At 31.0% G+C, this 16389-nt stretch overlaps 1 protein-coding gene across 1 annotated transcript; it reads left to right on the forward strand.

Moving 5' to 3' along the window:
• Positions 1–13806: 13806 nt before the first annotated feature.
• On the forward strand, positions 13807–14715 carry LOC123228309 (RING-H2 finger protein ATL70-like). Its single transcript, XM_044653663.1, has one exon. The coding sequence runs from the start codon at positions 14044–14046 to the stop codon at positions 14557–14559; it is 516 nt and encodes a 171-aa protein (XP_044509598.1). The 5' UTR covers positions 13807–14043; the 3' UTR covers positions 14560–14715.
• The last annotated feature ends 1674 nt before the right edge of the window (positions 14716–16389 follow it).

The following is a 16389-nucleotide window of genomic DNA, read 5'->3' on the forward strand; positions in this document are numbered from 1 at the left end:
TCATTCAAGTAAATATCTAAATTACTTGTACAATATGTCAAAAAGTAGTAGGTGGGTGATTATTTAGTGTTTGGTGATGCAATATCAATTTATTTATTAATTCGAATTGGAAAATAAAGATTTTGTGGATTGAAACTTTTTCTGTCAAATAATGAAAATAAAAGATATTAGAGATATTTTTCTGATAGCATATCATGCAATATTTGTTCAAAATTTTCGAGTTAGTTCGGGTCAATTTAAGTTGGCTTCGTATTAAACCAAACCTGACTTGATTTTTTAAAAGTCAACCTGAACCTTACTCAAATTACTTTTCAAATCAAAAATTATAACTCTAACTTAATTTTTTTCATATCATATCGTATCAAGTTAATAGATCTTGTCGAATTTTATCAAGTCTATACATGGTATTGTTGTCTTAAAGGATAAACACTCAAAAAGTTTTAGGTAGTAATACATAGGCCAAATGACTTATTTTCATCTAAGGTTTAGTCCATTACTAAAATAATACATGTTAACTTTTAAAAATCTAAATATTCATCTATCATACAATTATATTAAAATTTTCTGTTAATTATAAAAGTAAAAATGACATTTAATTAGTAATATTAAAAAAACAAAATTTTATTTTTTTTTTTAATTTAGTTTTAAAAACTGATAATTTCTTTTTTGTTTTAGTTTTAAAAACTAATTTTTTCTTTCTCCTTCTAGGGTTTTATAATTTTACTAACTACAACCACCCTCTCAAATTTCAGTAATATTTACACCTCTCCAAAATGCGTTCTCTATTTATAGCGCTATTATTTTTCAGTAATTCACTTTAATATTTCATCTACCATCATGTTGACATCCTCTTTTTCCCCAATGGTATTTCCAAAGTGGAAACCATGCTTTTTCCGCACTCTATCTTAATTGTTTTACATTTTTATTTTCCTTCAGAAATGGTGATCACCTGAAGGTGGACCTCACAATGCTTCGTGCGATGGTTTGAGAATGTTTATTCTGCTAAACACTGATGCGAGATGGTTATTGTATAAATAATGAATTTGACTCCTTGTGTACTGCAGGAGTATTTAGCTCATTTTAATGATAATCTTGACAATGGGTTCGTTTATTCTTATTGGAGACTCAAATAAAAGGAAAAAAAATAGTCTCACATCTAATTAAAAGAACATAAAAGAGTGATATATAAATGTATGGATTAGACTTTAATACAAACTAATTGATTTTGTGTAATATGAGTTTCAATCTCACACTTATAAGCTAATATATATTTTTGACATGATATCAGAGCACGAGCCAAATGACGGGTTTAACAGCGTAAGTGTTTCTGAATACAAGTGACAATACACTTAGTTAAAAATCGACTAAGTCAAACGGCATGTCTAACAACCTAGATGTCAGCACTTAAGCATGGGTGTTAAAGACTCAAATAAAAAAAAAGAAAAATCTCACATCTAATGAATAGAACATAAGAGAGTGGTATATAAGTGTATGGATTGAACTTTAACATAAACCAATTGGTTTTGTATAATATGAGCTTCAATCTATACACTTGTAAGTCAATATATATTTTCGATATGGTATCAGAGCATGAGTCAAACGACGGGTTTAACAACCTAAGTGTTCATGGATACAAGTGATAATATACCCAACTAAAAACCAACTGAACTAAACAATAAGTCTAGCAGCCTAGATGCTTGCATTTAAGCTAAGTGTGTGGATTGAACTTTAACACAAACCAATTAATTTTGTGTAATATAAGTTTTAATCTACATACTTATAAACTAATATATATTTTCGACTATTCAGATTATAGTTTTGTCCCTTGTCAAATGTCTAGTATTCATCGAATTGCGTTTTAGAAGATTGAAGTATGTGCAATCAACAAAAGTTTTGCATCGTGATTTAAAACCCAACAATTTGCTCTTGAATGCAAATTGTGATATTAAGATTGGAGATTTTGGGATTGCAAGGACGACCTCAGAAATAGATTTCATGATTGAGAATGTTGTCACTCGTTGGTACCGTGCGCCAGAACTACTTCTTAATTGTTCAAAGTACACCGTAGCAATTGATCTTTGGTGAGTGTGGTTGCATTCTTGGTGAAATTATGACAAGACAACCCGTATTCCCTGGCAAAGATTATGTCCACCGGTTGAGGCTGATCACAGAGGTATGGTCAGAGTTTGTCCATAGAAACCAGGGTGTTGCGTCGGAAATACCATGAGCAAGAGAGTGTGTGTATGATCAAGATGGTTGATAACATGTTGAAATGAATTGGTGGAAATAACATTAAAAATAGATAATATATTTTGAGAAAATGTAATTATAGTATTCTAAAATTTGAAAAAAATGACCATGATTGGTAAAATAATAAAACTTTAGAAGACAAAGAGAAAGTAAGTTTTTAAAACTAAGTTAAAGAGAGAAATTATTAATTTTTAAAATTAAAATAGAAAAAAAATAAAATTTTATTTTTTAATAATATTGGTTAAATAACGTTTTTATCTTTTATAATTAATAGAAAATTTAAATAAAATTGGATGGCAAGGGAGTATTTGGAGTTTTGAAAATTAGTGGATATCATTTTAGCAATGTACTAAACAATAGCTGGGAATAAGCCTTTTAGCCGCAATACATATACCCTCAAAAAATAAAACTTGATTATTATAAAACTCTTTGTCTAATTTTTTTTTTTCAGTTTTTTTAAATTTTATTTTAAAATATCATTTATAAAATTTATAAATGTAATATAATAATAAAATATCTTAATTTTTATATAAAATAAAAAAAGAATTATATTTAATTAATAAACATTCCTCAAACCTCTTTATAATGCTAGATCAGAGAGACTAATCTAAATCTTTCATGTGAAGACGACAATTGAGCCGAGCTTGTCTCCGAGGTCCCCTCCATAAATATAATGCCTGAACCAGGGATTGATATAAGCCCTTCATAAGAAGACAAGGCTCAAAGTCAATCTTGTCTCCAAAGATTAACCCCATTTGCCCACCTCTAACCTCATCTTCTAACATTTTAGAATATGCATGCATCACCTTTGAAACCTTCTTTGTAAATCAAAATTTTGATTACATACATTTAAGAGATGTTTACAAATCCTTTTTAGCAATTTTCTTATTGTTGAAGCAAGATCATTCATCATAAGTTTGATATGTGGAAGATGCATACTAACATGTCAAATTATAATTGAATAGCATCCATAATTTGTATGATTACATCAAAATTTTTGGGCTAGACTGAAGCTCAACCAACTTAAACCCAACTGTCTCCATTTTACTTAGCTTCTCTTATAAGCTACCAAACTCTTCCAACAAATTTTTCTTTAATAAATTGATTAAAATAACGTAATTTTAGGAGATCTAATGCTATAAGACAATACTCTATAGATTATACGCACATAACTAAGAAAATGTGTTTTGTCAAAATTTTCCATGTATATAAAAGTGGTTTGACCATTGTTAACTTAATTCAAAATGTCTACTACTCCTACCATAAATCTCTAGCTCCAAAACATTTGAATTTTTATCCATTTTCTAGTCATATTTATCTTTAAAAAAAGTCATAAAGTTATAGCTAACTTATTTATTTGTTTTTTAATGTTTATTATGATTATTTTTATAATACTCCTCTCTAGAAGAATATCAAGAATATACATGCAAATAGGCGTGTAAACTTGAGTTTTTTTAAACCATGCCAAACTTCACATCTAAGGCAACGGAAATAATATCTTAATAATGAATGAGCATGAAACAACTTAATAAAAAAATATGCAAAAGGTCTCTAAGAAATCAATTAAAACCAAAGTACTCAACATCCATACATGAAAATGTGCACAAAGTCATGCCAAATTCCCAATACAAAGACAAAATCCAAATACATAAATGTCATAACATGAATATGAACAGTCTCTTAATTACTCATGCAATCTAGTTTTGCTAACTCACACTCCTATCGCAATCATACAAAACTCATCTCATCAACGTATTTATCAACCCATCACTAGATGATAATAAGCTTTAAAAATCTCATCTCATCTTATTATCAATATAAAAACGTAAGGGTTGTTGCATGATGATATATATGAAATATTTCATACATAAGCCTGTATGGGGGTACTTGCAATTGAGGGTGTCAATCTAGTAGTTTTGGTGGTTGTCACCCAAAATTTTATAGTTTCTTGCTATTATTTCACAACGTATATTCTGACATGCTCAAAACCACATTATCATTTAAATGGGTAGATATTCAATTTTTAACATAATCTCATAATTCAATTAACATTGCAACATGCAATATCAATTATGAATCAATTTAGAATGTTATGTTATCACCTATTTACTTGCCCTCTAATGAACTACTAGGTCTTCATGTGGCTACTTTCGACTATCGATTTCACCGGTGACAACAATTTGGTAGTAATTCAACTCTTAATCCTTCTTGTCTCTCTATTTCTCTTTGATATATAGTATCGTGTTGAATATGAAAAATGAAAAAAAATTTCTCTCATTTGATAACACAACTTTTTATGTAATTTGAACCACTTTAATTCATATTATGTCCTTCTCCAGAACTATGATTATCCAATAACTACAACTCATGAGCAGTTGTACGCCTTTCATGCAACAATCATTCATGATGTCAAATTCCAACTTTGTCCCTTTCACAATTTGTTCACTCTATATAAAGGATTCTGGATTTATGATCAGTCATATCTCTACCATGAACAATCTTTCATCTTCCCAAAATTTCAAATTTAAATACATCAAAATAAGCAAAATGACTAGAATACCCTTGAGACATACCTATAGGTGTTACAATTTTCATTTTCGTTGAAAATATCCAATTCTTGTAATCAACACCATGTTTTTGAGTTTGAAATTGGTTTTTAATTGATAGAAAATATCTATTCATTAAACTAGGGTGTGATTTGTGTGTTAAAACTATTTATTTTCTCGAAAAATGGTAAATTTTATGTCAATAGGGTGTTTTGGGTTCAAGGTTAAATTTTCAAATTTTGATTAGTATATTGAAGGTTTTAAAGTTTAAATTGATTGTCAGATAATGAAAATTTATTTTTGGTTACTTTATTGTTTGATTTGTTGAATGAAATGATGAATTTGGCTGTAATGAAATGATTTTCCCATCATTGGGCATGGAAAACTTAATAGGTGTGATTGCGTCTTGTCAGTGTTCACCACATTTAGTTATTATTCATAGAAATATAAGAGTTTATATGTAGGTGGGGCGCTTACTAGGGGGTAAGCAGACATTTGCCTCTGACCTAGTTATTGTTCATTTTTCAACCAAATTAGGGAGCAAAATAATAGGTGAGGTGTCTACTAGGGGTAAATAGATATTTGCCAAAACATGCATACCAAGGGGTAAAATGATATTTTCCATTTAAAATTTTTTTTGCAATCTTTTTTATTTTAGAAAATGTTTGTTTGTTAAATTTTCTCATGTTTTATTTGTTTTAATAATTTATTTACCTTAAATGAATATAAATTTTGTTATTTTAACAATTTACTTATCTTAAACAAATATACATCCCAAGTTAGTATTTTATCATTTTCAACCACAAATACATTCCTCAAAAGTCACAAACAACCCTATATCATCAAAATCTTTATCATTAATTTCAACATTCACATTACACCTTTCATCTTTTTTCCAAGTCACATTACAATTGTGTCATTTCAAAATTAACTAATGCATAATAATGATCCTCTTTCATTGAAGCGGAAGGTTTATCCGTGTGTTGTTCCTTGGATACTTTTCTTATAGTTTTGTTATTTTTTTCCTTAAGACTGAGCATCACATAAAAAAAAAATGTTTTCAATTTCATTTTTCTATCTATCGTTATCAAACATCAAACATCATGTAACACTTTCTCCAAAATTACTATCTTCTTGAAGAAAGGTGTTACTTACATTGATTACAAGAGCATGCAACAACTTAAAAATTTAAACAACAGTTTAAGCTCATTATGAAAATAACTAAAATACCCTTTGCTAAAATAAAAACACATAAGTATATCAAAGGATGTTATAACTACCACAATAGTTAACAAAATCCAATTACAAAATAGATATAACAATAGTTCAATTTGAAAATCCAAATACATGAATAAATGAAAACAATAACTATTATGCCCCCTGTGAAAGTCATGCTAGTTGGCCTCTCGCACTGCAACAACCATTCCCTCATATCACCTACAAAATAGACAAAAAAGATATGTGAGTAATAAACACTCAGTAAGTAGGAACATAGCATAACTTTTGATAATTCCTATTTTGTCTTTTGATTTGATCTACCCAACTTGGTCATCAAAAGTATATCTACTCAAGTCTTGACAACATGAACCTGTACACGCCTAATTGTAACTCAGGATCTACTTAGTCCCCTAAACCTACTTTGTAACTTTTATACTTCATGAAGATCATCTATTGATCCCTTGGGATCCTATCTGGGATGACTTACTAATTTTGATGAACATAGGTGAAAGATTACCTAATTAAAAATTGAACTAAACTATAACTGACCCACCGATCAAACAAAGTCGATACAGAGATTTAATACCTTGGCTATGTGCGTATGTTTACTATGCAATCTACTCCTTACACCAACTATTAGACTGCATCTATAGCTCTGGCCTACTCTAGCCCACCACATCCTATTGCGTATGTTGAGGTTTGTCAATAAAATTTATATTTGAGATTTCTTAAGAATTTTTTTTGCAATAATTGCATTGAATTCTTGTTTATCCCTTTGTCTATTGAATGATATTAACCCTTTTGCATCTCTATAAACGATATCACAACCTTATCAATGTTTGTCCTCGTCAAGTTATATCACAGCTTCATGCCCATTATGCTTATCCTATGTCAATTCTACTATGAACCAATATACCCTACTACAAAAAATGCCCTAGTATGAGTGATGTAAGGAGTATCTCACAGTTAGCCCCTCATAACACCATAATAACCTATGTCGCTAACTAAGGTATGATCATACTATGTGTGCATGCTAACTCAAACTACTTATTTATGAGCTCATAATCGCTTCCACCTTACTTAGTCTAAAGCTTTAATTTTTCATACCGAGACCCTCGAGGCAATGTTCTATGGCTATAATGTTTTATTGTACTACTAGATTTTTCAAGATTCATAATCTTCAATCTTTCTCTTTATTTCCTATAAAGCATGGTTGTGCACTATCAGGTGTATGACCATGCCTTTCTTTACATGCATGACCATGTCTTACAAAAGTGAAATGCACGATTGTGCACAGTCGAGTGCATGAGTATGCATTCCTATTTTATGCATAACCGTCCTTCTCCTTCATGGTGGTTCTTGGAGCTTAAGGGTAATTTTGTTATTTTGTTAATGTACAATAATGCATCTTAGTGCATAGGTGTTCCTTGCTAACAAGGATGAATGAGCATTCTTAACATGCATACGCCTATCCACTGATCGTCAAAAATTATTGCAAACCATGCACAAGCGTGCACTATTATGAGCACAAGCATGCATGGCGTATGAAAACATGGTTTCTAGGCATGTCATGGTTGTACATGGTTGGCATACAGTCGTGTATGACATCTAGAAAACCTAATCTACATTGTATATAGGTTTGTTTTTTATTCTACTCCTTTCTAAGTTCCTTAGGGTATAAAGCCATGTGTATGTCATTTGAACAAAGTATCGCATTTTAATAATAATAATTGGCATTTCTTCATCAATTTCCACATGTATGTATATGTGTGTGTGTGTGTGCGTGCGCTTGACGATGGCCCTTAGATTAATATAATCATGATAAAAGCATAAACATGTAACTTGATTGCAAGAACCCTATGAGCACGTATAGTGGCCAATCTAGAAACAATCTTAGCCCTATCATTATCCTAACTAAGGGCACTAATAATGTGGTAATGTTATCATCATATTAAATAACCTTACCAAACAGTAGCAATATATCTCAAATGTCGAGGCTACTTGTGACAACCTGGTGTAACACATGGATGTATATTGATTGCATATTCACTAGACTAACCCATTAGAAGATTTTACGTAGATGGTAACCTCACTGTCTATAAAACAACTCCTCTAATAGATAGTGGTACATGTAATTCTTAGACTCGAGATCGTTAGAGCATTTTATAGACCAATTGATCTAGTTTGACATTAGCCTAATGTAGCTTTCTTTTTGGGGTTATCAATACAATAGTTATTGGCTACGTCGAAAAGTGTATCAGAGCGATGGTGGATTGACATAAAATTCATTATTCCTTATTATGGGAGAATACATTTTGTGATATTATTTGGTGAATCACTATAACCAATTAAATTTGTAACTATAGTAAGATTGGGTCAATGTCTAAGTCTAATAATAATCGGTTGTTTCTTTGGAAGTTAAATCATGAAGTCAAAGGTATCTGAGATAGATACTATTAATGTATCTTTACCTTGATCAGGTATTAATATGATGAAATGTTTGATTACACAATAATCATACTTTGAAAGGTATAATCATTTCAACGTTAATTCTCAATTAATTAAGCGGTCATGATGTTTTGCTAAAGATTGTTTATAGTTCATAAATAAAGAGATGATTAATTGTAGAGTAATCATAATTTTATCCACTATCAACTCATTATAGAATATATGAATTGCATACAATAAAGGGTCAAATTGTAATAAAATAAATGTTAGGGGTGTGGTGGTAATTTGCACATTAGGGTTATGAACGACTGTTTCATAGAAATTGAACACATTCTCATAACCCTACCGCTCCAGCCACCTGACACAAAAATAGAGTGAAGGAACTTCATCTCAATTTATTCACTAATATGATTAAATAAAAAAAAAAACTTCACCCATTTCATAGGCTAACATCTATGTGACATCTATAATGTCTTAATCATGATTTTGGTGTCTCAGTGCCTCCATGTATACAAGTGGGAGCCTTGTTACATAGGAGGATAGCAAAAATTGCACTAGATACAAATTTGCGAGGATAGCAAAAATTGCATTCGAGACAAATTTGTACTTGGCAGAGTCTATAAATGCAAGTATCAGTTACAACACTACTCATTGTATGTATACTATCATCTCTTGATCCTAGAAACGTTTTCGGATCTCAAAATTTTTGTATTCTATATTTAATTTCTGCTGCAATTTTATTTTATGACATTGAGATCCACCTTTCATTATGAAGGAAAATTCCATGAGGAACAACTGTTCTAAGGAAGAACAAACATTTCTAGTGAAGAATGAGCTTTCCAAGCTGAGTCTCTAAATCAAGGCAAGATGTCCAACAGCTAGAGGAACAGTGACATTCCTATTGGAATGACCTTGACTTAATACCTAGAACGGCATTCTATTAACCGGAACAACCATTCTATCACATATACAAATTTGTAGTTTCAAAGATTTTGTAGAGACATGTAAGGGAAACTTAAGATTTTATTCTCTCTATTTTTGTGAAAGAAAAAAAACTTGGAGGTTAGGGTTTTGAGATGAATTAAAGCAGACCCAACCCAATCTTTGGCTACATGATCTTTTAGATCTATAAGAGGGAGTCACTTTCCTTCCTTTCATACTTAATTTTTCCAGAAAACCCAACCTAATCTTTGGAGGTTAGGGTTTGTTTAATTGACTTTCCAGTCATGAAAAGATTATGGAGGGATTTTAAAATGGACTGGACAAGACAATGGTGTCAATTATCTATTAATTCTTTCTGTTTGTTTTATTGTATTCATGGAAAAAAATGAGTGTCAATTACCTATTAAATTGTTGAGAAAATATATTATTAGGATGCAAATGTGAAGATTGAGTTTTGATAGCGATTGTGGGGTGTCTTTATTTTCAGTTATGGAGCAGTATTACGAAAGAAAATGAACAATCGCGGGGCCATCATCAATCATTCAATGAAGTCGTTGTTCAACCATCACCGAAGCAAGTAATTGTTGAAATTTGACTTAAAAATTCTTCCTTCTAATCCAGGACTACAAACTAACTTCATAAGATACCCACCTATTGTAAGGGATCAAGTTTGTAGAGCTTATTTATTCAAAGGTCTATATTGAACAGGGCAACATAAGTTTTCTCAAAAGGAAGATATGGGTCACAAACGAAGACTTTCTTGGATTTTGGTTCGATGAATTTCAAAGTTGGTTGAAGTATAGTATAGCAAAAGATGTTGCATATTATTTATATTGCGAGTAATGTTATATGTATATATATGATATATTAACTTATCATTAAGTATTATTTTATCTTTAATTCAAAATCATTTAATCACTTGATGATACATATGAAATATATATCTATTTATGTATTTAAAATAGATACACATAATTTTATTATTATCTTTCAATAGTGCAGAGTAGTGAAATCGGTCACGGTGCTTTTGTATCTCAAGGTTTTATTACTTGGAGAAAGAAAAAGAGGTTAGGAGATCATGTTGCAGACAATAAAGGTGATTATAACAAATGTCGATTAGCTTATCAAGGTTTGATTAATCGAAGTCAACATATTGAAGTGCTCCTTTTGATCAATCAAAACAGTCTAAAGTCGAGTATCATTGTAGGTTGAGTGCGTTAGGTATCTGTCTTTGTTATCATGTGATGCAAGGATTGACTTTTCGTGAAAATAATGAAATAGAAATTTCATTAAATCAAGGCAATTTTGTTTTAGGGCCAATGCACTATTTCCCACCCAAGTTTAGTTGCATTCCCAAGTCATACTCATAAAGTTTGAAAATTCTAAATTCTGATCAATGGTATAATTATTGTTAAAATTTTCTATTAGGGGTAAGGGTAAAATTGTTATTTTACTAATAATATTAAAAAAATATAAAATTCATTATATTTTTTCCACTAAGTTTTAAAAACTAATAACTTTACCCCTGCCTAAAGTTTTTAAACTTTGAAAAATTCACATTTTCCCTCCAAATTTTTTCTTCACCCTTTCGACCTTCCTTTTCCACCTTAAACCGTTGGCTAACGCATTGAAAGCAACATGGAATGGATCTTTTCATTGAAGACAAAGAGATCCAGCAACGAATAGATCTTTATATCTCTTTATATACAAAGAGTTGGGATCTCTTCATCACCAATGAATAGATTTCAGATCTCTTTGTCTTCGACAAAGAGATCCTTTTCAGGTTGCCTCCCATGCGTTAACCAATGGTTTAGGATGGAAAATGGAGGTTGTTGGCGCCAAAGGAGAGAAAAAAAACCCTAAGATTTGGAGGGGCGGGGGGGGGGGAGAATGCGACTTTTCAAAGTTAGAAAATTTTAGGTAAGGGTGAAATGTTAGTTTTAAAAACTTAAGGGAAAAAAATATAATGAATTTATATTTTTTTAATATTATTAGCAAAATGATGATTTTACCTCTACCTCTAATAAAAATTTTTAACCCTAGTTGGTCAATGGGAGAAACTTCAGATTTTTCAAACTTCACAGATGTAACTTTAAGAACGTAACTAAACTTGGGTGGAAAATAGTCCTTTGGCTTTTTTTAAGCTTTTGAAAGTTCTTGCTTTATCGTGTGTTAAAAACCTGATTGGTCATTTTATTGGTTTATGATTACACCAATTCGATTGGACAACCAACCAGTTCAACTTATTGTCAAATTATTATGTGTTTCTTGAATAATATAAAACATTTACCACAATTTTTAAATGTAAAGCACATCATTCATATAAAACAATAATTTCAAATATATTAATTAAATAATTGACACTTCATTATATAGATAAAAAAAAAATCAATTATAAATTATTGGGTTTAAATAGTTTTTCGGTTTAACAGATTTACCGAGTTTGACTAAATTTCAAATAAGTCAATACTTATATATATACCAAATTAGATTGTTGACTAGTTTACGGTTTAACTAATCAAATCAAACGGTATGATCCGATTTAAAAAACATCATTGCTTTATATAATGAGGCATTGAAAATGCTGTGTTGAAAATGCAAATTATTAAATCCTTGTAACTTGGCATTTTAGAATGGCTTCTCTCCTTTCGGATGTCATTCCACGGGATAAAAATATTAGTTAATTAGTAAAAATATCTTTTATTTATATGAATAAATTTTGTATCAATTTTTTTAATAAATTTTCTTCGTTAATCTATTTATATAGCACAATAAATGACGAAAGGGGAGCAGTTGCTTGGCATGTGGGATACAATAGCAAACTGTAAGAGGATCCAACGAGGTCCAACGCTTAGTTAGCCTACCCAATTCTGAAAAGATTAAATTGCATCTTCCTTGACTCAAGGTTTAGTTTAAAATTACTTTTTCATCCCTTATAATATAAAAAACATTTTCTCAGTCCTAATCAAACGTAGACATTATAACTATCACATTATAATTGACTGTTTTACTTTTTCAAATTTACTGCATTACCCCCAACTGATTTTTGTCATTTACTGCTAATTAAAACTTATCATATTCACCTCATCACCCTTATGAAAAATAGGTCAATTGGAATTTTCATTTATAGTTGACCGACAAATATTTTTCACCTAAGCCCCATCTCCCACCTATTCAAAAACACAAAATACTAGAAGGTGACCACCTCACCCCAGACCACGTCATTATTAATTTTTCTTATTAATTTTATCACTGTCATCTCCAATCTCAAATCGCTCTTCATCTCCACCTCCACCATCACTATTTTGTTGGGCCAATTTAGTTTTTTCTTTCTCTCCCTCAATTTGGTTTCTTCTTTCTTCAACACTTCCACTCCCATTAAGCCCATGTTAATTTTTTTGTCTTCTCCATTTCAATTTCTTACTCATAAGCACCCACTAACACGATGTTAACTTCTCATCTCATCGTTAACTAGTATTACAAGTGTAATGTCCTCATAAATGATATTGAAAGATAAGGTTATGTGTCTATTGTCAAATATTCACGTTTTCATCTTTTCTCCTTCAATAGATTTTCTTCGTCTCTACAATCTATTTCTTTTTTCTCTCCCTAAGACTATTTATCCCACTAGTCCTATAAGTGCCATTGCCAATCTCATTATCTTTCACTCCCTCAAACTATCAATCCCAAAACTCCCAACCTTTCCATTTTCGATAAGTGCTTTTTTTTACATTTATATTTTTTTGTCTTCATTTTTTTAATTTCAGAAAATAAAATTAACATTTTCACCTTTTTTCTGTAAATTTTTCGTTAACAAAATTTAATATTAGGCCAGAAAGTGCCATCAAGGGCTAGGAAAATGTTTTGGGTCAAATCATGGGTGCGAAAATATGATTTAGTCTCCACAAGATAACTACACTGCAATTTTATTAAGAATGTCATGTTAACAAACAGTATCAGCTGATTTACTACTTGTGGTGGGCAGTTGAAATGTCTTTCATTGTTTAATTTATGGTTGGCCTGCTCATATGCCTTGTAACCTTTGCATAGCTCATATGCATTATGACGTGTCTACTTAAAACTAAATATTTTATTAATAATATTATCAATGTCAAATACACTATTTTATTACTTATTCTAAAATCAACAAAAGTATTAAATTATATAATAAACAATTCTACCAAGTATCTCACTATTTTTGTCCTATAAAGAAAAATTCTATTACTTGATATGTATAACCCTTCTAAATTTAATAGCATTAAGAAGCAACTTTCGTGGCAAATCCTGGAGAGAAAGTATTCAATAAGTTATTTGAAAAAAAAAAAAAAATTGAAAGAAAGGCGTTAACCCAAACCCACAAAATATAAAACTTTATAATAAAAAAAGCATAATGTATCCACATGTTTTGCAAGATCTTATCTTCATTTCAGCCCAAATACATCCTCAATTAAAAACTTCACCAATAATCCCTCTCTCTCTCTCTCACATCTCTTTCTACATTTCATGTTGTGGTTGACTTTCTAAGCCTTCACGTCCCCGAATAAAACTTTCTGCTAAATCAAATTGCCATGGCTGACCAAACCAGTTTTTGTTCCCTTTCTTCTCATTTCACGTTGTTATTATTATTATTCCTAGAGATATGAACAACACCACAGATGACTCGTCTGGGTTCTTAGGTTCAAACAGTATCGGAGGTTTTGGCTATGGCATCGGGGTTTCAGTTGGGATTCTTTTTCTCATCACGACAATCACTTTAGCTTCCTATTTTTGCACCCGGACGCAGCAGAATAATGGGCAGGGGGGCCAGCAGCCGCCGCACCGGGGGCAGGATCATGACCCTCCTCTCAATGTTGTCATCGATGAAGGCCTCGATGAGTCCACCATTAAAAGTTACCCCAAGTTGCTTTATTCCCAAGCAAAACTTCAGAAAAAAGATTCAACTGCGACGTGCTGCTCGATATGTTTGGCGGATTACAAAAGTTCTGATATGCTTAGGCTTCTGCCTGACTGCAACCATCTCTTTCATGCCAAATGCGTCGATCCATGGTTAAGATTGCATCCAAGTTGTCCCGTCTGTCGAACGTCGCCATTGCCGACGCCGCAATCGACACCTTTGGTTGAAGTTGTTCCGTTGGCGGCCAGCAGGCGAAACTAGTTGATAATTGTTTTTGTGCTATCATATTAGCAAAATCATATGCTGCATACTTTAAACAGTTTGTTAAACTTGTAATTTTTTTCACTTTTCATATTTCTGTAGATCCGGATTCTATATGCTATAATTAATTAATGATATTAAGGAGGAAATTAATCATGCCTGGTGTAAAAGAAGAAACCAATGTTGGTGCTAATTGATTTTTTATTTTCTTTTTTCATTTTAAACAATTTGGGATCTTGATTTTTAGTAGTTGAACTTTATGTGGGTCAAATTGTAACTATTAACCAACAACAACTTGGGATGAACAGGATTATTGAAGTAAAATATTTCAACTAAATGCCACTAAGATTGATCCAGGCAATGATGAAATGCAAGACTAATTTGGAAGCAATTTTCCCATGGAAAATATGCACAGCAAAACAAAACAAAACAGGAAGGTCAAGAAACCAAAGCAATAAATGGCAGAATGGCAAAGATCTCTATTGAGATTTACTACTTCATTTTGTTAGAAAATTTATGCTAATATTAATTATAATTTCTGTTTAGTAAAATTCGATAATTGAGTAATAATCTAATAACAGATAAATTTTATAAACTCTATTAGATTCAAAAAGCAAAAATTTTCTATTGAAATAAAAGTCATCATTCAAGGAAGTTTAAAAAGAGGAAGATTGGTCATTGCAATATAAGTAAATTATAGAAACTCCATGGATTCAAAAGTTTTTAATTTAGTATTTTATAATATGTGCTAAGATTTTACAAATAAGATAAAATTTTTGTGTTCATGTATGAATTTATCTTAGATATGGTATCCAAGCTAGACATATTAGGTTATATAATATGAAATTTAGAGGACTAGAATTAGGGATTAAAAATTTCAAAATTAGAGTTCTTTTGAAATAAGGTTTGGTTCAATTTTGAAAATAGAGATTCAAAATTAATCCATTTGACTTTAAAATTTGGGCTAAACGTTCCTAATTTTGGCGATTTAAAATTAATTTAAATTTAGTTAAAACAATTTTTGCATTAAGATTAGTTTTTTGGTTGAAATTGAACCTCAACTACTACTGCAAGCAACTTTGCATCTCTATCGCAATTTTGCAACATAAACTTGGCAATGGCATCGTTTGGGTTACCATTTACATGAGTTGTGTGCTCACACTCATTACTCACCAAATGGAACTAGTGTAGATGAATGGATTACAAAGAAAAGGTGTAATGGAATTTCTTCCTTCTGTCACCACTTTTCTACAATTGATCAAGCAATAGGTGATCCAATCTCTCATCTTCCTTGTTGCACAAGTAGTGGCAACTCCTAACTCTAATCCCACATCTAATAAGATGACACTCGCTTGCCAAACTAAGAAAGACCAATATATGACCCCCAAGAAAAAATTCCTTCATTTTTAGGAATTAGTTAGAGGATCCCATGGTATGTGAACTAATTGAATCAACTACATGAGTTGTTCAACTTCCTTTATAGCAGTTTCTATAGTTGGAAGCTAAAAAAGTTGCAAATTTGGGTGCTAGAATCAAATGAGAAGACACTGACATAAGTTGAATGTACATTCCATTCTATTCTTGAACCAATTAGATGAACAACGACCAAGAATTGAATCATCAGAGCAAACAAGATTGGTACCAAGGGTTTCAAACTCACAAGTTGAAATTGGGTTAAGAAAACCTATAAAATAGTCCAATACGAGTTGTATCAACCCAACTAGTGAAATGTTATACCAACAAATATGTTTCTAAGGACATTTTGGTTATTTTATTTAATTTAAATTTATTAAAAGCTGATGAACGGTTGTTCATGGAGGATGCACATAT

Source organism: Mangifera indica, chromosome 10 (assembly GCF_011075055.1).
Source record: "Mangifera indica cultivar Alphonso chromosome 10, CATAS_Mindica_2.1, whole genome shotgun sequence".
NCBI lineage: Eukaryota > Viridiplantae > Streptophyta > Magnoliopsida > Sapindales > Anacardiaceae > Mangifera > Mangifera indica.

What these genes read in the sequence shown, in the direction of transcription:
- LOC123228309 (XM_044653663.1), top strand. Translation starts at nt 14,044, where the DNA reads ATGAACAACACCACAGATGACTCGTCTGGGTTCTTAGGTTCAAACAGT.